At 52.9% G+C, this 22379-nt stretch overlaps 1 protein-coding gene across 3 annotated transcripts; it reads left to right on the top strand.

Annotated features, from left to right (window-relative positions):
• Positions 1–1000: 1000 nt before the first annotated feature.
• Positions 1001–21606, top strand: LOC140716045 (caspase-14-like). Of its 3 annotated transcripts, none has more exons than XM_073028717.1 (7): positions 1001–1185; positions 6079–6161; positions 6576–6728; positions 7601–7817; positions 14121–14231; positions 20219–20328; positions 21195–21606. In XM_073028717.1, the coding sequence occupies exons 1-7, from the start codon at positions 1149–1151 to the stop codon at positions 21291–21293; spliced, it is 810 nt and encodes a 269-aa protein (XP_072884818.1). In that variant the 5' UTR covers positions 1001–1148; the 3' UTR covers positions 21294–21606. The 3 variants fall into 3 exon arrangements, with proteins under 3 accessions (XP_072884818.1, XP_072884820.1, XP_072884819.1); XM_073028719.1 differs by having other exon boundaries at positions 20219–20344; positions 21195–21308; XM_073028718.1 differs by having other exon boundaries at positions 1009–1026.
• The last annotated feature ends 773 nt before the right edge of the window (positions 21607–22379 follow it).

Raw genomic sequence — 22379 nt, 5'->3', positions numbered from 1 at the left:
TGAACAGGAGGACAGGGTCTGTAGGGGTTACAGAGATAGGGAGGGGGTGAGGGAGGGGTTTGAACAGGTGGACGGGGAGTGTAGGGGTTACAGAGATAGGGAGGGGGTGAGGGAGGGGTTTGAACAGGAGGACGGGGAGTGTAGGGGTTACAGAGATAGGGAGGGGGTGAGGGAGTGGTTTGAACAGGAGGACGGGGAGTGTAGGGGTTACAGAGATAGGGAGGGGGTGAGGGAGGGGTTTGAACAGGAGAACGGGGAGTCTAGGGGTTACAGAGATAGGGAGGGTGTGAGGGAGTGGTTTGAACAGGAGGACGGGGAGTGTAGGGTTACAGAGATAGGGAGGGGGTGAGGGAGGGGTTTGAACATGAGGATGGGGAGTGTACGGTTTACAGAGATAGGGAGGGGGTGAGGGAGGGGTTTGAACAGGAGGACGGGGAGTGTAGGGGTTACAGAGATAGGGAGGGGGTGAGCGAGGGGTTTGAACAGGAGGACAGGGAGTGTAGGGGTTACAGAGATAGGGAGGGGTTTGAACAGGAGGACGGGGAGTGTAGGGGTTACAGAGATAGGGAGGGGTTTGAACAGGAGGACAGGGAGTGTAGGGGTTACAGAGATAGGGAAGGGGTGAGGGAGGGGTTTGAACAGGAGGACGGGGAGTGTAGGGTTACAGAGATACGGAGGGGTGAGGGAGGGGTTTGAACAGGAGGACGGGGAGTGTAGGGGTTACAGAGATAGGGAGGGGGTGAGGGAGGGGTTTGAACAGGAGGATGGGGAGTGTAGGGGTTACAGAGATAGGGAGGGGGTGAGGGAGGGGTTTGAACAGGAGGATGGGGACTGTACGGTTTACAGAGATAGGGAGTGGGTGTGGGAGGGGTTTGAACAGGAGAATGGGGAGTGTAGGGGTTACAGATATAGGGATGGGGGTGAGGGGGGGTTTGAACTAGAGGATGGGGAGTTTAGGGTTAAAGAGGATGTATTTGTTCCGGGTTGGGAATGGGCGTGTCAGAAATGCTGCAGGAATGTCTGCCGGTGATTTCCTGAAACCACGGCACAGACCCACCCTTGTACGAATCTCAACCCGACCCTGGCAATCTGGGAACGTTGCCGGTGATTAACGACTGACCAGACCTGCCCACAATACCCCAGACGTTATGGGCTTGCTGTATTCCCAGTTTCCGGAGGAAAGAGGTGATTTATCCGTACCTATGCAAGAAAGCCAGCTGATTCCAGGAAATGAGACTCCCCTTCCCGGAATCGTCAGGAGTTGGGATGTGGGTGATGGGGACGACACAGAGGGAGAAGGAAATAGGGGAGGGGAAGAGTGAGACAAAGAGTGTGAGGAAAGGAGTGAGAGGGAGGTGGGAGAAGGGTTGGGGGAAGTGGGAGAAGGGTTAGGGGGGCGTGGGAGGTGGGAGAAGGGGTGGGGGTGTGAGGATAGGGGTGAGAGGGAGGTGGGAGTTGGAGTGGGGGTGTGAGGGAGGTGGGAGAAGGGCTGGGGGTGTGAGGATAGGGGTGAGAGGGAGGTGGGAGAAGGGAGGGGGTGTATGGAAGTGACTGGCCCGGATGTTTGGAAGATGATTTGGGAAATCGGAAAGGTCAGGAACAGGCCGAATCAAGGTGGTGCCGTCCAGCCTGTGGAAGATTTTGCACTGGGTCAGAGTGGAAAGGTCAGGCTGTGGAGGTCGGAGTTGAGGGATGGGCCGGTTCAGGTCACTGCTCCACGACCTTTACACGGCTCTGCGCTGAACTGAGGGTCTGTTCTGAACGTCATTTGTCTGTGTTCATTGTTCACAAGGTTTCTGCTTTTTCTCTCTCTTTGCCCCTAGGGTTGTGACGATCTTTGTTAAGGGTTTTATTGGGTATCTTTGTCTTGTGGCTGCCCGTTAGGAGACAGATCTCAAGCTTGTACAACGAGTATATACTCCGATTCTAAAATGTACTTCGGATTCTCTGAGCGAGAGGATATCACGAAGCTGGAGAGGGGGCTTTCATTGAAAATGCTGGTGGAACTGAGCAGGCCAGGCAGCATCTGTGGGAAAATGTACGGGCTGAGACCCCTGAAACGTTGTCCGTACTTTTACAGTCCCACATCACCAGGCTCAGGACAACAGTCCCAGTTCACCAGGCTCAGGGACAACAGTCCCACATCACCAGGATCAGGACAACAGTCCCACATCACCAGGCTCAGGGACAACAGTCCCACTTCACCAGGATCAGGGACAACAGTCCCACATCACCAGGATCAGGACAACAGTCCCAGTTCACCAGGCTCAGGGACAACAGTCCCACTTCACCAGGATCAGGGACAACAGTCCCACATCACCAGGATCAGGACAACAGTCCCACATCACCAGGCTCAGGGACAACAGTCCCACATCACCAGGCTCAGGACAACAGTCCCACATCACCAGGATCAGGACAACAGTCCCTCATCACCAGGCTCAGGGACAACAGTCCCACATCACCAGGATCAGGACAACAGTCCCTCATCACCAGGATCAGGACAACAGTCCCACATCACCAGGATCAGGACAACGATCCCTCATCACCAGGATCAGGAACAACAGTCCCACATCACCAGGATCAGGACAACAGTCCCACATCACCAGGATCAGGGACAACAGTCCCACATCACCAGGATCAGGACAACAGTCCCACATCACCAGGCTCAGGACAACAGTCTCACATCACCAGGATCAGGACAACAGTCCCTCATCACCAGGCTCAGGGACAACAGTCCCACATCACCAGGATCAGGGACAACAGTCCCACATCACCAGGATCAGGACAACAGTCCCTCATCACCAGGCTCAGGGACAACAGTCCCACATCTCCAGGCTCAGGAACAACAGTCCCACATCACCAGGCTCAGGGACAAAAGTCCCACATCACCAGGATCAGGGACAACAGTCCCACATCACCAGGCTCAGGGACAACAGTCCCTCATCACCAGGATCAGGAACAACAGTCCCACATCACCAGGCTCAGGGACAACAGTCCCACATCACCAGGATCAGGACAACAGTCCCACATCACCAGGCCCAGGGACAACAGTCCCACATCACCAGGATCAGGACAACAGTCCCACATCACCAGGCTCAGGGACAACAGTCCCACATCACCAGGCTCAGGACAACAGTCCCACATCACCAGGCTCAGGACAACATTCCCACATCACCAGGCTCAGGACAACAGTCCCACATCACCAGGATCAGGACAACAGTCCCTCATCACCAGGATCAGGACAACAGTCCCACATCACCAGGGTTAGGACAACAGTCCCACATCACCAGACTCAGGGACAACAGTCCCACATCACCAGGATCAGGAACAACAGTCCCACATCACCAGGATCAGGAACAACAGACCCACATCACCAGGCCCAGGAACAACAGTCCCACATCACCAGGCTCAGGGACAACAGTCTCACATCACCAGGCCCAGGGACATCAGTCCCACATCACCAGGATTAGGGACAATGATTTCCCTTCAAGGATTTGGTTCTTAAACCAGCCGGAAGAACCCTAATCACGACCCGGTACAGCAACACTGTGACCACATCGACTTCATTGTACTAAATTTTTTCATCTTAACCCTGTCGCCCCGACTGGGGCAGAGGCTGCAGTCCGCAGCTCGTCAGAATCCTCTGTCCTGGGCCAGTCTCTCTAGTCCATGTAAGGCCCAGTGTATGCTGTTCGGCCCATCAATTCTGTTCCACCATTTCATCATGGCTGACCCGTTTCCTGCTGAGCCCCATTCACCTGCCTTCTCCCCGTAATCTTTCACTGATCGAGAATCTACCAGCTCCCCTTAATTGCCTCTATTTTGAGGGTGTGCCCTCTGGTCCTAGACTCCAGCACCATAGGAAACATCCTGTCCATGTCCACTGTATCGGGGCCTTTCAACATTCAATACGTTTCAATAAGATCCCCCCTCATTGACTGATCGAGAATCTACCAGCTCCCCTTAAATGCCCCAGTGACCTGGCCTCCTCTGTTGTCCGTGGCAACGAGTTCCACAGATTTACCACCTTCTGGATGAAGAAAATCCTGCTCATCTTTGTTCTAAATGGACATCCCTCTATTTTGAGGGTGTGCCCTCTGGTCCGAGACTCCAGCACCATAGGAAACATCCTCTCCATGTCCACTGTATCGGGGCCTTTCAACGTTCAATACGTTTCAATAATATCTGTCTGTTCTCTTCGATTAGAAAATAGTCTATGCTTTTATTTCTTCCAGTAACGTGCATGAGCATTTAGGTTCAAAGCAAGTCTATTATCAAAGTATATATTTGTCACCATGTACAACCCTGAGATGTGTTTTCTTGTGGGCATACTCAACAAGAATATCGAATAATAACTAGAGCAGAATTATTGAAAGACCACCCAATTAGGGCATTAAACCAAAGGACAGATACAACAAGTTGCAGAAATACAAAAAGAAGAAATAATAATAAATAAATAAGTGAGAACGAGATGAAGAGCCCTTGAAAGTGGGTGCATAGGTTACGGGAAGAGTTCAGTGACGGGGCAAGTGAAGTTATCCCCTCTGATTGAAGAGCCTGATGTTTGGGATAGTGACTGTTCCTGAACCTGGTGACGTGACTCCTCCCTTCACTGGCTTTCAGTGAGATCCCCGCACCTCAGGTCTTCCCTCTCGCAGGGACGAGGTACTGTTGCCGCTTCCACAGCTCTGGGTTTTTACGGGGAGGGGTTGCGAGCCCCACGTCCAACCCTCTTCCCTTCACAGCCGGGTTTGCGACCGTCCGCAGGGGAGTTGAAATTAACTCACGGTCTTAATATTTATTATTTATTCTGTTATTATTACTATTTCCATGACTTCCCTCTTGCACATTGGTCGTTTTTCACAGTTTGTGTTTATGTGACGTTTTCTATTCTTTCTGACGTGTTTCTTACTATTTACTGTGAATGCCCTCAAAAACAATGAACCTCAGGGTAGTCTATGGTGACGTAGACATTATTTACTTTGAACTTTGGAAGGAATGGCAGTGGACAGGCTGTGGTGAAGAGCGTTTTTGAGTGAAGTTTTCCCCTTTGGTTCAGGAGCCTGTTGGTTGAGGGGTAATAATTGAATCCTGCTTCTTCCCTGAACTGGATTGCAGTGAGGTTCCCCGTCAGGCTTTTCCGCTCACAGGGATGAGGTCTTTGGAGATTCTGTTGGTGTGTCTGTAGTGTTGGGTTTCGAAGGGATGGGGTTTCTAGCCCCATGTTCAACCCTCGTTCTTTCACAGTCAGGCTTGGGACCGGACACGGTGGGGGGTGTAGTTTTGCACTAAAATAGAGTTTGTCTTTTTGTTCTTGTTGTGTTCTCCCTTTTAAAAATTATACTTCTCTTCTGAATGTTGCGATTCTGATGCATTGCTGGCAGTTCTGGACTCCTCCTCCAGAGGAGGTTCACGAGAATGAAAGGGTTAACGCGTAAGGAGTGTTTGGTGACTCTGGGTCTGTACTCGCTGGACTTTAAGCAGAAGAATAGGGCGGGGAGAGATCTCATTGAAACCGATCATCCATCAACAACTCTCCGAGACGTGAGGTGAGGTATGGGAGGGGCCATGGTCTGTGGGAGGAGCCACAGGAGCAGTCAGCAGGGGGGCGTGTCCAGACAGGTATATGTAGTTCACCACAATACTGAACGCTTTAGTTCACATTTTTGACGAATTGGGTGCTTGCTGTTTTCTTTGAACAGGTTCCGTGCTGTCTGCAGGAGGACGATTTCAGGGTTGGACACTGTAGACATACTCTGAGAATAAATGTACTTTGGATCTTTGAGCAGTGTCTGGGATGGGATGGGATGGGTCTTTAATGATGTTACGAGAGCACCAAAGGCATCAGGAGTTCCAGATTGTTTCCAGGTCCGGTGGTTGAGTTCCAATGATGTTCTGAGCCGTGCTAATCACTGGAGTGTTTTGTGATCTGTCTTGATGCAGCTGGAACACCGTACGGTCACTCTGTGTCAGGATGCTCTCTTGTCACACATCAATAAAAGCTGGCCAGCTATTTTTTAATGTCTCCTCTGTCTTATGGGATCCAGGGCTTTGTTGACCTTGAATTTGTTTCCTCAGAAGTGGACAGCTGTGCCTCGGAGTCCCCTCGTCAGGGCAATGATGTGTCGTCGTCACCGAGAGCCTCTGGGCCGCAGGATCAGGTGGGTCAGGGAGGAGGGGGTGGACGCGTCTGGTGAAACGGTTTGAGCTCATTACACAGCAGAGGGCGGTGGGGGATGTGGGGAGGAATCCTTTAAACAGCATGGGCGTTGACCAGACCCTGGGTGTGGCATCACACGGGAGTCCAACTCGCAGGGCACATGGGAGGGGGGCTAAGGAGGCCGGACGTGTGGGCGCGGTGAGTTGCCCGGCTGGCAGACCAGCGAGGACGTTGAGAGTCTCGTCACAGACTCCTTACAGGCAGCGGCAGGAATTGAACCCAGATTGCTGGCGCAGTGAAGGCGTTACGCTAACCGCGAAGCTACTGCAGATTCATTCATTGAAGCTGTTCAGGGGATTGTAGGTAATGGTGGGGCAGGAATGTGACGTGACGTTTCCCGTGTTCCATCCCACAGGATGACCGCTACAACATGTCCGGAGTAAGGAAGGCCTTCATCCTCTGCGTCACAGAGTGGAGACGAGGGGCCACAATAGATCTGATTAATCTACAGGAAATATTGCAGAGCTTGGGTTTCGAAGTGTCTGAGTGTATCGACCCGACTGGCGAGGTGAGGTATCTTCATAGTGATCGTTCACTGCACAGGGTGAATATTTCCCACTCATTCCCAGCGAAACTGGGGGCATTAATCCGACTGGTAAGGTGAGGTATCACAGTCGAGGGAGATCTGATAGAGGTTTACAAGATTATGAGAGGCATCGATATCTGTTTCCCAGGGTAGAGATGTTTAATACCAGAGGGGCATGCATTGCAGGTGAGAGGGGCTGGGTTGAAAGGGGTAAGTTTTTTACCCAGTGCCTGCAATGCACTCCCTGCTATGGTGGTAGAGGCAAATACATTAGAGGTTTCTAACAGCCGTTCGGATCGTCACGTAAATGTGAGGAAGATGGAGGGATTAGTGATTGGGTGTATTTGATTTACTTTTCAGCTGGGTCAGCACAACATTGTGGGCCGAATGGCCTGTTCCTGTGCTGTACTCTTCTATGTTCTATCATTGTGGTGAACTACATTTACCTGTCTGGACACGCCCCTCTGCTGACTGCTCCTGTGGCTCCTCCCACAGACCCCTGTATAAAGGTGATGGGGCACTGCTCCCCCCTCAGTCTCCAGGATGCTGTGTGGTGGTCTCTTGCAGCTAATAAAAGCCTATCGTTCGCCTCCCGTCTCCGAGAGTTATTGATGGTGCATCAATCATTCTACCACGTGACACGTGCACGCCTTGCATGAAGTAATCCCAAAGTTAGACCCACATTCCCGGACTCCCGTGTCTTCCTTTGAATTAGTTTAATGTTTTGAAATGTCAAACCTGTACTCGCTCGGCATCTGAACCCAGTTTGGATCCAGGGCGAGGAGTGATGGTCCCTCGAGCCGTGGCCGGAGGGGCAGTAAACAGGGGCATTCACACCTTGGCTCTTCACGCAGGAAATCCTCTCCTCCCTGGAGAAGTACCGAGACAGCATCGAGGACGAAGTCTGCTGCTCCTTCGTGTTCATTCTGGCGCACGGGTCGGAGGGCAAGGTTAAGGGTCGTGACGGTGAAGAGGCTGACCTTGAGGAGATCTTCGACATGTTCAACAACGAGGAGTGTCTTCATCTGCAGCAGAAACCCAAGGTGTTCGTCATCCAAGCCTGCCGAGGAGGTGAGACCAGAGAGACAGAGAGAGACACACAGACAGACAGAGAAAGAGAGGAAAGCAAAGAGACAGAGAGAGTGACAGAGACAGGGAGACAGAGAGAGACACACAGACAGACAGAGAAAGAGAGGAAAGCAAAGAGACAGAGAGAGGGAGACAGAGACAGGGAGACAGAGAGAGTGACAGAGACAGGGAGACAGAAAGAGTGACAGAGACAGGGAGACAGAGAGAGTGACAGAGACAGGGAGACAGAGAGAGATACACACAGACAGGCAGAGAAAGAGAGGAAAGCAAAGAGACAGAGACAGAGAGACACGGAGAGAGGGAGACAGAGAGAGTGACACAGACAGACAGACAGAGAGAGTGACAGAGACAGGGAGACAGAGAGAGACACACAGACAGGCAGAGAAAGAGAGGAAAGCAAAGAGACAGAGAGAGTGACAGAGACAGGGAGACAGAGAGAGAGAGTGACAGAGACAGGGAGACAGAGAGAGACACACAGACAGGCAGAGAAAGAGAGGAAAGCAAAGAGACAGAGAGAGGGAGACAGAGACAGGGAGACAGGGAGACAGAGAGAGTGACAGAGACAGGGAGACAGAGAGAGTGACAGAGACAGGGAGACAGAGAGAGTGACACAGACAGGCAGAGAAAGAGAGGAAAGCAAAGAGACAGAGAGAGTGACAGAGACAGGGAGACAGAGAGAGACACACAGACAGGCAGAGAAAGAGAAGAAAGCAAAGAGACAGAGAGAGGGAGACAGAGAGAGTGACAGAGACAGGGAGACAGAGAGAGTGACACAGACAGACAGACAGGGAGACAGAGAGAGTGACAGAGAGAGATAGACAGCCAGAGAGAGAGAGGAAGATGAGGTGGGGAGAGACAGGCAGTCAGAGTAAGAGACAGAGAGATTGTGTGAGACAGACAGAGATAGGAGATATGACAGACACTCGGTGAGAGAGAGAAGGAGACTGAGAGGAGAGCAGGCAAACCAGAGGAGAGGAAAGGGGGAAAGAGAGGGAGTGATACGAGAGTGATGGGGGAAGGTGAGATGCGGGAGGGGGACGAGAGGAAAAGGGAATGAGAAGGGATGGGAGGGGTTAACAGGAAGATTAGTTGAAGAAGCAACTTGGGGAACTTAGGCAAATCCACTGCAAGCCTCCGTAATGGGGGTGAGAGAGGGTAGAGACAGAGGGAGGTGAGGGGAAGTGGAAGGGCAGAGGGAGAGAGAAAGAGACAGGGAGTAAGAGATCCCTGTTCCCAACGCAGGGGCACAGAACCATTTCCAAATACAGCTTTCCCCAATCACCCAGATTCGTACTGACGGGTGGAAGATATTCCTGTACCACTCCGACAGGACCAAAACCCCCCACACAACAGGAAGATGTGTCCTTCCTCAGTACTGGCACAGGGTTAATCAGGGTCAGGTGAGAGGAGTGGGGTAGGGTGAGGGAGATGGGGTGGGGATATTGGGGTGAGAGGAATGGGTGATGGGGTGGGATGGGGATGCGGTGAGGGTGTTGGAGGGGGGATAGGGTGAGGGGATGCAGTGAGGGTGTTGGAGGGGGGATAGGGTGAGGGTGTTGGAGGGGGGATAGGGTGAGGGGATGCGGTGAGGGTGTTGGAGGGGGGATAGGGTGAGGGGATGCAGTGAGGGTGGAGGGGGGATAGGGTGAGGGTGTTGGAGGGGGGATAGGGTGAGGGGATGCGGTGAGGTTGTTGGAGAGGGATAGGGTGAGGGGATGTGGTGAGGGAGTTGGAGGGGGATAGGGTGAGGGGATGCAGTGAGGGTGTTGGAGGGGGATAGGGTGAGGGGATGCGGTGAGGGTGTTGGAGGGGGATAGGGTGAGGGGATGCGGTGAGGTTGTTGGAGAGGGATAGGGTGAGGGGATGTGGTGAGGGAGTTGGAGGGGGATAGGGTGAGGGGATGCAGTGAGGGTGTTGGAGGGGGATAGGGTGAGGGGATGCGGTGAGGGTGTTGGAGGGGGATAGGGTGAGGGGATGCAGTGAGGGTGTTGGAGGGGGATAGGGTGAGGGGATGCGGTGAGGGTGTTGGAGGGGATAGGGTGGGGGATGGAGTGAGGGTGTTGGAGGGGGGATAGGGAGAGGGGATGCGGTGAGGGTGTTGAAGGGGGGATAGGGTGAGGGGATGGTGAGGGTGTTGGAGGGGGATAAGGTGAGGGGATGCGGTGAGGGTGTTGGAAGGGGGGATAGGGTGAGGGGATGGTGAGGGTGTTGGAGGGGGATAAGGTGAGGGGATGCGGTGAGGGTGTTGGAAGGGATAGGGTGAGGGGATGGAGTGAGGGTGTTGGAGGGGGGATAGGGTGAGGGGATGGAGTGAAGGTGTTGGAGGGGGGATATGGTGAGGGGATGGTGGTGGTGTTGGAGGGGGATAGGGTGAGGGGATGCGGTGAGGGTGTTGGAAGGGATAGGGTGAGGGGATGCGGTGAGGGTGTTGGAGGGGATAGGGTGAGGGGATGGAGTGAGGGTGTTGGAGGAGGGATAGAGTGAGGGGATGGAGTGAGGGTGTTGGAGGGGGGATAGGGTGAGGGGACGGAGTGAGGGTGTTGGAGGGGGATAGGGTGAGGGGATGCAGTGAGGGTGTTGGAGGGGGATAGGGTGAGGTGATGCGGTCAGGCTGTTGGAGGGGAGATAGGGTGAGGGGATGCGGTGAGGGTGTTGGAGGGGGATAGGGTGAGGGGATGCGGTGAGGGTGTTGGAGGGGGATAGGTTGAGGGGATGCAGTGAGGGTGTTGGAGGGGATAGGGTGAGGGGATGGAGTGAGGGTGTTGGAGGGGATAGGGTGAGGGGATGGAGTGAGGGTGTTGGAGGGGGGATAGGGTGAGGGGATGGTGAGGGTGTTGGAGGGGAATAGGGTGAGGTGATGCGGTCAGGCTGTTGGAGGGGGGATAGGGAGAGGGGATGCGGTGAGGGTGTTGAAGGGGGGATAGGGTGAGGGGATGGAGTGAGGGTGTTGGAGGGGGGATAGGGTGAGGGGATGGTGAGGGTGTTGGAGGGGGATAAGGTGAGGGGATGCGGTGAGGGTGTTGGAGGGGATAGGGTGAGGGGATGGAGTGAGGGTGTTGGAGGGGGGATAGGGTGAGGGGATGGAGTGAAGGTGTTGGAGGGGGGATATGGTGAGGGGATGGTGGTGGTGTTGGAGGGGGATAGGGTGAGGGGATGCGGTGAGGGTGTTGGAAGGGATAGGGTGAGGGGATGCGGTGAGGGTGTTGGAGGGGATAGGGTGAGGGGATGGAGTGAGGGTGTTGGAGGAGGGATAGAGTGAGGGGATGGAGTGAGGGTGTTGGAGGGGGGATAGGGTGAGGGGACGGAGTGAGGGTGTTGGAGGGGGATAGGGTGAGGGGATGCAGTGAGGGTGTTGGAGGGGGATAGGGTGAGGTGATGCGGTCAGGCTGTTGGAGGGGAGATAGGGTGAGGGGATGCGGTGAGGGTGTTGGAGGGGGATAGGGTGAGGGGATGCGGTGAGGGTGTTGGAGGGGGATAGGTTGAGGGGATGCAGTGAGGGTGTTGGAGGGGATAGGGTGAGGGGATGGAGTGAGGGTGTTGGAGGGGATAGGGTGAGGGGATGGAGTGAGGGTGTTGGAGGGGGGATAGGGTGAGGGGATGGTGAGGGTGTTGGAGGGGAATAGGGTGAGGTGATGCGGTCAGGCTGTTGGAGGGGGGATAGGGAGAGGGGATGCGGTGAGGGTGTTGAAGGGGGGATAGGGTGAGGGGATGGAGTGAGGGTGTTGGAGGGGGGATAGGGTGAGGGGATGGTGAGGGTGTTGGAGGGGGATAAGGTGAGGGGATGCGGTGAGGGTGTTGGAGGGGATAGGGTGAGGGGATGGAGTGAGGGTGTTGGAGGGGAATAGGGTGAGGTGATGCGGTCAGGCTGTTGGAGGGGGGGATAGGGAGAGGGGATGCGGTGAGGGTGTTGAAGGGGGGATAGGGTGAGGGGATGGAGTGAGGGTGTTGGAGGGGGGATAGGGTGAGGGGATGCGGTGAGGGTGTTGAAGGGGGATAGGGTGAGGGGATGGTGAGGGTGTTGGAGTGGGATAAGGTGAGGGGATGCGGTGAGGGTGTTGGAGGGGATAGGGTGAGGGGATGGAGTGAGGGTGTTGGAGGGGGATAGGGTGAGGGGATGGAGTGAGGGTGTTGGAGGAGGGATAGAGTGAGGGGATGGAGTGAGGGTGTTGGAGGGGGGATAGGGTGAGGGGATGCGGTGAGGGTGTTGGAGGGGGATAGGGTGAGGGGATGCAGTGAGGGTGTTGGAGGGGATAGGGTGGGGGATGGAGTGAGGGTGTTGGAGGGGATAGGGTGAGGGGATGGAGTGAGGGTGTTGGAGGGGGGATAGGGTGAGGGGATGGAGTGAGGGTGTTGGAGGGGAATAGGGTGAGGTGATGCGGTCAGGCTGTTGGAGGGGGGGATAGGGAGAGGGGATGCGGTGAGGGTGTTGAAGGGGGGATAGGGTGAGGGGATGGAGTGAGGGTGTTGGAGGGGGGATAGGGTGAGGGGATGCGGTGAGGGTGTTGAAGGGGGGATAGGGTGAGGGGATGGTGAGGGTGTTGGAGTGGGATAAGGTGAGGGGATGCGGTGAGGGTGTTGGAGGGGATAGGGTGAGGGGATGGAGTGAGGGTGTTGGAGGGGGATAGGGTGAGGGGATGGAGTGAGGGTGTTGGAGGAGGGATAGAGTGAGGGGATGGAGTGAGGGTGTTGGAGGGGGGATAGGGTGAGGGGATGGTGGTGGTGTTGGAGGGGGATAGGGTGAGGGGATGCGGTGAAGGTGTTGGAGGGGATAGGGTGAGGGGATGGAGTGAGGGTGTTGGAGGAGGGATAGAGTGAGGGGATGGAGTGAGGGTGTTGGAGGGGGGATAGGGTGAGGGGATGGAGTGAGGGTGTTGGAGGGGGGATAGGGTGAGGGGATGCGGTGAGGGTGTTGGAGGAGGATAGGGTGAGGTGATTCGGTCAGGCTGTTGGAGGGGGGATAGGGTGAGGGGATGCGGTGAGGGTGTTGGAGGGGATAGGGTGAGGGGATGGACTGAGGGTGTTGGAGGGGGATAGGGTGAGGGGATGGTGGTGGTGTTGGAGGGGGATAGGGTGAGGGGATGCGGTGAGGGTGTTGGAGGGGATAGGGTGAGGGGATGGAGTGAGGGTGTTGGAGGAGGGATAGAGTGAGGGGATGGAGTGAGGGTGTTGTAGGGGGGATAGGGTGAGGGGATGGAGTGAGGGTGTTGGAGGGGGGATAGGGTGAGGGGATGCGGTGAGGGTGTTGGAGGGGGATATGGTGAGGTGATGCGGTCAGGCTGTTGGAGGGGGGATAGGGTGAGGGGATGCGGTGAGGGTGTTGGAGGGGGATAGGGTGAGGGGATGCAGTGAGGGTGTTGGAGGGGGGATAGGGTGAGGGGATACAGTGAGGGAAGGAATATTTCATCTCATTTCAAATTGGTTCCACCTGTTCCCTGAGCCCCATCCCCAATCCCACCCAGAGACAAAAGAACCAGACCCCTCCCAGAGTTTGCACACAACCTGTTCTTTGCAAGTGTGTGATGGGACAGTGTGGAGGGAGTTTCACTCTGTGTCTGACTCCGGGAGTGTGTGATGGGATGGTGTGGAGGGAGTTTCACTCTGTGTCTGACTCCGGGAGTGTGTGATGGGACGTGTGGAGGGAGATTCACTCTGTGTATGACCCCGGGAGTGTATGATGTGACGGTGTGGAGGGAGTTCCACTCTGTGTCTGACCCCGGGAGTGTGTGATGGGACGGTCTGGAGGGAGTTTCATTCTGTGTCTGTCCCCGGGAGTGTGTGATGGGACGGTGTGGAGCGAGTTTCACTCTGTGTCTGACCCCGGGAGTGTGTGATGGGACGGTGTGGAGGGAGATTCACTCTGTCTCTGACCCCTGGAGTGTGTGATGGGACGGTGTGGAGCGAGTTTCACTCTGTGTCTGACCCCGGGAGTGTGAGATGGGACGGTGTGGAGCGAGTTTCACTCTGTGACTGACCCCGGGAGTGTGTGATGGGACGGTGTGGAGCGAGTTTCACTCTGTGACTGACCCCGGGAGTGTGTGATGGGACGGTGTGGAGGGAGATTCACTCTGTCTCTGACTCCGGGAGTGTGTGATGGGACTGTGTGGAGGGAGATTCACTCTGTGTCTGACCCCGGGAGTGTGTGATGGGACGGTGTGGAGGGAGCTTCACTCTGTGTCTGCCCCCGGGAGTGTGTGATGGGACGGTGTGGAGGGAATTTCACTTTCTGTCTGACTCTGGGTTTGTGTGATGAGATATCTAATGGAAAGTTCTGATGTCTTTTTCTAGATAAAAGAGACCATGGTGCTAATTTGGTCCAATTCCAAGGTTATTATCCTTCGGAAGCTGAGAAACTCCCGATGGTTTCGGACACCTTTGTCGTGTATCCCTCACGACCAGGTTAGTTGTGTCCTTGCTCCATCGTCAATCCCAATCCGCCCTGAGTCTGCTCTTCCCTGTCCTGATCACCAACAACATTCCAATCTGGAATATCTAACCTTCGCTCTTGAGTTGGACCACAATTCCATAATCCCTAATTGATCGTTCTTTCCCTGCTCACCATTCCTGATTTCTGACCCATATCCAGATCTTCCACATCCCAGACGCAAACCAAAATCTGAAATGCCATCCCCATTTTTCCTAATCCCACCCCAAAGCATCTACAATTCCGATCTTCACAACCTCCATTCCAATCTTACAATCCCCAGCCCAAAGCATCCACTATTCCAGATTTACCTATTTTCCCAATCCCCATCCGAAAGTCTCAACAATGCTTGGCTTCCAAGTCCCTGTCTCAAAGCATCCTCAATTCCAGTCTTCCAAATCCCCATCCCAATCTACCTCGTCACCATCCCAACGCATCTGCCATCACAATCTTTGCAATACACTTCCCAAACAATGCATAATCCCTGTCTCCCCAATCCCCACCCCAAAGCATCCACAATTCCACCTTCCCATACCAACCCAAAACACCCAGGATTCCACTCTTCCCTGTCCTCGTTCCAAAGCATCTGCAATCCCAGTTTTCCCAATCCCCATCCCAAAACATTGACAATTTCAGATCTCCCTGACCCAAATCCCAACCGAGGAGACGCCCCATCTTCTGCTCCCAAAATCCTGGATTTCTTCCAGGTTCGATTTGGTGACATGCATAGCAAGATCCCACAGGCTGTGATTGTTGGCCCCCTCTGGGTGCCTTGGTCGTCCTAGGTCCCTCTCTATCCTCCATCCCAGGCAGGGAGTCTCGCTCAGCGCTGAGGCCATACTGGAGCAATAGATTTCTTGATATTGTGGGGAGGGGTGTTTTGAGGGTGATGGCAGGCAGTACAGTTGTCTTTCCTATGAATGGTTGTGGGCCGAGTGGCCTCCTAGTGGTCATCTTCGGTCAGAGTTCACCTGTCCATCTTTGCCCTTTTCGCCGCTGGTGTTTAGAGCAGGAATGAACGTCCTTCATCTCTGGCAGTGTTCAGTACTCCCTTCGTCATGTCAGATTCCTCTCGGTTTCCACGACTGTCAGTCACTCAAGTCCCGGGTGGAAACTCAGGAAGACCATCGCTCTCAGATGTAGAAGGATTCTTCTTTGCTGTTTCTGTAATAATTTTGTTTACCAGTCAGGGTTGAAGCTGGAGGAGCAGCGAGCCATTCTTAGCCTCACCTCGACCCTTTGACCTGCTTGGCATGGGTGACCCTGCCAAGAGGCAAAGCACAAAACCCTGAGACCCGCCAACAGAGCTCTCTCCGGGTCATCGAAGCATGCAAGTCTCCAAACCCTACGACGAGGTTGTGGTCCTCTTCGAGGGCAGCAGAGCGAGGGAACACAATAACGACGCGGAATAAAGTGTTACAATTACAGAGAGAGTGCAGTGCAGGCAGACAGTAAGGTAAATTGTGAGATCCATTTAACGTACTAGGGAGATGCTCAGTGGTTTTATAATATCGGTGTAGACGTTATCCTTGTGCCTGGTGGGACGTGCTGTTGAATCTGCTGCCCGATGGGACGGGGGGAAGAGAGAATGTCGGGGGTGGGTGGCGTCTGTGATTCTGCTGGCTGCCTTACTGAGGCAGGAAGAGGTGTAGGCCGAGTCTGTGGAGGGGAGGCTGGTCTCCATCATCGCCGAGCAAACTCCACATCTCGCGGCAGTTTGTCACGGTCGAGGGCGGATCGGTTTCCGTACCAAGCTGTGACGCGACTGGATAGGATGCTTTCTGTGGTGTTTCAACTTTTTAAAAATCTGTGTGACCAACTTTTCTTAGGGTCCCCGAGGGAGTCGAAGCATTTCTGCATTTCTAGGCTGTCCTGTCTACGTGATGATGACACCAAAGAAATTAAAGGTCTTGATTGCCTTGACCTCAACACCTTTGGTACAGCGAGGGCGTGTCTCTGTCCTTCCTGGAGAAAATGACCAGCTCTTTGGTTTTGTTGACATTGAGGGGAAGGTTACAGTGTTGACATCATCTCATCTAAAACTCTGGCAGAGTTGTATAGATTCACAGTGGAGAGATTCCTTACCAGCTGCATCACCGCCCGGTATGGACACACCAATGCCGGGAATGGAAAGGTCTACAGGAAGTGTCGGACACAGCCCAGTCCATCACGGGAAAAGCCGTGGGGCACATCTACCAGGGGCTCTGCCACAAGAGAGCAGATTGGCGGGTGGGGTGAGGGTTGGTTTTAGATTCTGGCACAGTTCCAGAGTACTGGGAAACTGCAAATGTCACTCCACTCTTCAAGAAAGGGAGGGAGGCAGAAGAAAGGAAATGATTGGCCAGTTCGCCTGACCTCAGTGGGTGGGAAGATGTTGGAGTCGATTCTTAAGGAGGTGACTTTGGGGTACTTGGAGGCACACGATAAAATAGGCCGGTCAGCATGGTTTCCTGAAGGGAAATCTTGCCTGACAAATCTTTTGGAATTCTTTGAAGAAATAACAAGCAGGATAGAAAAAGGAGAATTGATGGACATTCTCTACTTGGACTTAGACAGATTACAAGAATGGGTAAAGAAGTGGCAGATAGAATACAGTGTCAGGATATCTCCATTTTCTAAATGGAGAAAAATTTCAGAAATCTGAGATCCAAAGGGATTTACTAACCCATCCCTCCACTTCCTCATCTAGGTCATTTATAAAAATGATGAAGAGTAGGGGTCCCAGAACAGATCCCCGAGACACACCACTGGTGACCGACCTCCGTCAGAATATGACATGTCGACAACCACTCTTTGCCTTCTGTGAGCAAACCAGTTCTGGATCCACAAAGCAATGTTCCCTTGGATCCCAAGCCTCCTTACTCTCTCAATAAGCCTTGCATGGGGTACTTTGTCAAATGATTGCTGAAATCCATATACACTACATCTACGGCTCTACCTTCATCAATGCGTTTAGCCACATATTCAAAAAGTTCAATCACACTTGTAAGGGGCAACCTACCTTTGACAAAGCCATAGTGACTATTCCTAATCATATTATGCCTCTCCAAATGTTCATAAATCCTGCCTCTCAGAATCTCCTCCATCAACTTACCAACCACTAAAGTAAGGCTCACTGGTTTATAATTTCCTGGGCTATCTCTACTCCCTTTCTTAAATAATGGAACACCATCGACAACCTCCAATCCTCCATAACCTCCCCCTTCCCCACTGATGATACAAAGATCACTGACAGAGGCTCAGCAATCTCCTCCCTCACCTCCCACAGTAGCCTGGGGTACATCTTGTCCAGTCCCGGTGACTTATCCAACTTGATGCTTTCCAAAAGCTCCAGCACATCCTCTCTCTTAATATCTACTTGCTCAAGTTTTTCAGTCTGCTGTAAGTCATCCCTGCAATCGCCAAGATCCTTTTCCGTAGTGAATGCTGAAGTAGAGTATTCATTAAGTACCTCTCTCTCTCCTCCAGTTCCATGCACACTTTTCCACTGTCACACTTGATTGGTCCTTTTGCTCTCACATACTTCCAGAATGCCTTGGGGTTTCCTTAATCCTATCTGCCAAGGCCTTCTCATGGCCCCTTCCGGCCCTCCTAACTTCTTTCTTATGGTGCTTCCTGCTGGCCTTATAATCTTCTAGATCTCTATCATTGCCTAGTCTTTTGAACCTTTCGTAAGCTCTTCTTTTCTTCTTGACTATATTAACAACAACCTTTGTACATCACGGTTCCTGTACCCTACCGTCCTTTCCCTGTCTCATTGGAGTGTACCTATGCAGAACGCCATACATGTATCCCCTGAACATTTGCCACATTTCTTCCGTACATTTCCCTGAGAACACCTGTTCCCAATTTATGCTTCCAAGTTCTTGCCTGATTGCCTCTTATTTCCCCTTACTCCAATTAAACGCCTACCGAACTTGTCTGTTCCTATCCCTCTCCAATGCTATGGTAAAGGAGATAGAATTGTGATCACTCTCTCCAAAATGCTCTCCCACTGAGAGATCTGGCACCTGACCAGGTTCATTTCCCAATACCAGTTCAAGTACAGTCTCTCCCCTTGTAGGCTTATCTACATATTGTGTCAAGAAACCTTTCTGAACACACCTAACAAACTCCACCCTATTTAAACCCCTCGCTCTAGGGACATGCCAATCGATATTTGGGAAATTAAAATCTCCCACCACAACAACCCTGTTATTATTACACCTTTCCATAACCTGTCTCCCTATCTGCTCCTCGATGTCCCTGTTACTATTGGGTGGTCTATAAAAACCACCCAGTAGAGTATTGACCCCTTTCTGTTTCTAACTCCATCCACAGAGACTCTGTGGACAATCCCTCCATGTCTTCGTCTTTTTTGCAGCCGTGACACTATCTCTGATCAGCAGTGCCACTCCCCCACCTCTTTTGCCTCCCTCCCTATCCTTTGTGAAACATCTGAAAACCGGTACTTGAAGTAACCATTCCTGCCCCTGAGCCATCCAAGTCTCTGTAATGGCCACAACATTGTAGCTCCAAGTACTGATCCACACTCTAAGCTCATCTGCTTTGTTCAGAATACTCCTTGCATTAAAATAGACACATCTCAAACCATCGGTCTGAGTGCGTCCCTTCTCTATCACCTGCCTATCCTCCCTCTCGCACTGTGTCCAAGCTTTCTCTATTTGTGACCCAACCGCCCCTTCCTCCATCTCTTCAGTTCAGTTCCTACCCCAGTAATTCTAGTTTAAACTCTCCCCAATAGCCTTAGCAAACCTCCCTGTCAGGATATTGATCCCCCTGGGATTCAAATGCAACTCGTCCTTTTTGTACAGGTCACGCCTGCCCCAAAAGAGATCCCAATTATTCAGAAATCTGAATCCCTGCCCCCTGCTCCAATCACTCAGCCACGCAGTTACCCTCCACCTCACTCTATTCCTCTACTCACTGTCACGTGGCACAGGCAGTAATCCCACGGTGACTTCCTTTGTGGTCCTGCTTCTCAACTTCCTTCCTAACTCCCTGTAGTCTGTTTTCAGAACCACCTCCCTTTTCCTGCCTATGTCATTGGTACCAATATGTACCAGGACCTCTGGCTGTTCTCCCTCCCACTTCAGGATATCTTGGGCACGATCAGAAACATCCGGGACCCTGGCACCTGGGAGGCAAACTACCATTCGCGTTTCTTTCCTGCGTCCACAGAATCGCCTGTCTGACCCCCTAACTATAGAGTCCCCTATGACTGCTGCCTTTCCCTAAGCTGCTGAGCCACGGGGCCAGACTCAGTGCCAGAGCCACGGCCACTGTTTCTTCCCCCGGTACGTTCCCCCCCGCCCGCCCACCAGTACTCAAACAGGAGTAAAGGAGTAAAGCCACAGGGGTGCTGTCTAGTATCTGACTCCTGCCCCTCCCTCTCCTGACTGTTACCCACTTATCTGTCTCCCCAGGTCCTGGCCCTATAGCTCCTCTCTGTCACCTCCTCACTCCCCCTGACCAGTCGAAGGTCATCGAGCTGCATCTCCAGTTCCCTAACCCGGTCCCTAAGGAGCTGCTGCTCGACGCACCTGGTGTAGAATTGTTTCTTACTCTGGATTTAGCTCTCCGCAAGTCGTACCTGTTTTTTCTGGTACAGACCTGGGTCGCCAGACTTAAATGCCACAGATCTAGCCCTCAGCACACCACGAACCTCCCGGTTCATCCACGGCTTTTCACTTGGGTATGGATGGTATGTTCTCGTAGACACACACTCACCCACACAGGTTTTGATGAAATCAGTGACAGCTGTGGTGTACTGAATCAAACCCGGAGATGAATCCCTGAGTACAGACCAGTCCATCGATTCAAAGCAATCCTGTAAGCGGTCTTGCCCCTCCCTCGTCCATACCCTCTTGCTCCTCACTGCTGGTGCTGATAATAAACGAATTGAGAGGCTTCCTGTTCCCACCCTGTCCTCCATCCTAATTGCTCTGTGATTCCTCTGCAGGTTACGTGGCCTATCGGCACAGAACTCAGGGATCATACATGATCACGTTCATGACGGAGGTCTTCAAAAGCCATGGGAACCAGGAGCATCTGTCTGACCTGTTCGTCAGGGTAAGACAGAGTTAAGGTGATTGGGGTGTGAGGGAAGAGGGAGATTGATTGATTTATCCCTCAGCCCCCTCGAGTGGTACTCAGAGGGGAGAAGGTCCTCGTTTCCCTTGTTTGCCAGTTGGAATATGTCGGAGGATCTCAGCAGATCAGGCAATGACTATGGACTGGAATAAACAGTCGACGTTTCAGGCTGAGACAACATCATCGGGACTGGAAAGGAAGGGGGAAGAAGCCGAACAAAAAGGTGGGGAGGGGGAAAGGGGGAGGAGCAAAAGTTGGCAGGAGACAGGTGAGGCAGGTGGGATGAAGCAAGAATCTGGGAGGTGATTGGTGGAAGAGGGAAATGGTGAAGAAGAAGGAATCTGATAGGAGAGGGCAATGGATCATGGGAGAAAGGGAAGGAGGAGGGGCACCAGCGGGAGGTGATGGCAAGTGAGGAGAAGAGAAGGGGTAATAGGCGAGCCAGAATGGGGAATGAAGAGAGAAGGGGAGGGGAGAAATTACCGGAGGTTAGAGAAATCAGTGTTCATACCACCAGGTTGTGGACCATCCCGATGGAATAGGAGGTGTTTCTCCTCCAACCTGAGTGTGGCCTCGTCACGGCAGGAAAGGAGGCCGTGGAGTAACATGTCGGAAAGGGAATGGGGGAGGAATTTAAACGAGTGGCCACCTGCCTGTTGTGGGGGATGGAGCGAAGGTGCTGAAAGAAGCCCCCCCCCCACCCACTCCCCGACCTACATTGGGTCTGACCGATGGAGATTTCCAGCATCAGTAGAATCTCTGGTGTTTGCGTTGGGTTTACCTGTTGGGCCTTGAATTCCTGCTGGCCTTTTCTCCGGCTGAACCAACACGATTGGGTCTTTCAGGTGAACCGACGGATGGTAACTGAACAATATAAAGCATACAAGACCACTGTGGTGATGGAATCGACCCTGACCAAGGCCGTCTACCTCAAACGCACCTGATACTGAAGATTGAGGCACTCCGCCCAAACCCCTCCCCTCTTCCTCCTCCCCTCCCACTCCCCACCTGCCCTCTCCTCTCCCCCTCTCCCCTTCTGCCCTCTTCACTTCCCCACCTCCTCTGCCACTCTCCACTCCTCTCCCACGCTCTCCCCCTTTGCCACCTCTCCTCTCCTCTCCCCCTCCTCAGACTCAGTTCCGCTCACTCCTGTTTCGTTGTGAGAGCTCGGGCCCCTGCGGAGTTTGTCGATTTGGGTGGACGTCCTGCATCGAGTAATAATGAAGACTGGCAATAAATCGGAATATTTTAATCTGATGCAGAACTTTCAGAACATTTATTCACTTCTGGGGTCTCGACGTTGCAAAAGTTTCCCCACCCAGCTGCCTCTTTCATTGGTGGGGTGACCCCCTCGCCCTGGAACCACTGTGGGGAAGGGGTTCCCATTGTGCTGTTGTAGAGGGAGTTTGAGGAGTCAGACCCATCGATGATTCTATATTTCCAGAAAGGATGGTGGACCTCTTTTTGCTGGAGTTTTACAGAATGTGGGGGGGTTGCTGGGAGGGTCACATTGAAACCTGCTTCCTCTAATATTTTGTGTGGGTATGCTGGACTGTTTGAAGGTGAACACAAATGTAATTTCAGACCACTTGTATCACGTAGGAATTTGGAGAAACAAGGAATTAACTTTTATTGAATATAATGCATTTAATTGCATAACGGTGTGATGCTTCGCAATAGCTCAGCTAAGCTAAAAATGTTTTGTTGATGATTTTCATTTGTGTTCAGTGTCTGAGGCTTCTCGCTGAAGTTTCCAACAACAATCAGCCAGCATTGATGGATTCCACTTGCCCTGATACCACCATGTCCTGGTGAAACCTTTCACCGTGCTCGTCACTGACAGCGACGAGATCGGCCGGGAAGAAGTCTAAATGGGAATTCAGAAAATGAATCTTTAGTGACGTTGCACTTCATGGTTTTGTACGCTTGAAGCACGTTGTCAGCCAGTTGAACGTAGTTTGTGTTCTGTGGTTGCCAAGGAAATTTCCAACAACAGCCTTGAAAGTTGGATTTTCTCCGGTCCCACTGGA

The sequence above is a fragment of the Hemitrygon akajei genome, chromosome 24, assembly GCF_048418815.1.
Source record: "Hemitrygon akajei chromosome 24, sHemAka1.3, whole genome shotgun sequence".
Taxonomy (NCBI): Eukaryota; Metazoa; Chordata; class Chondrichthyes; order Myliobatiformes; family Dasyatidae; genus Hemitrygon; species Hemitrygon akajei.
Note: the sequence above shows the minus strand (reverse complement) of the source record. Positions and strands in the feature narration are given on the sequence as shown.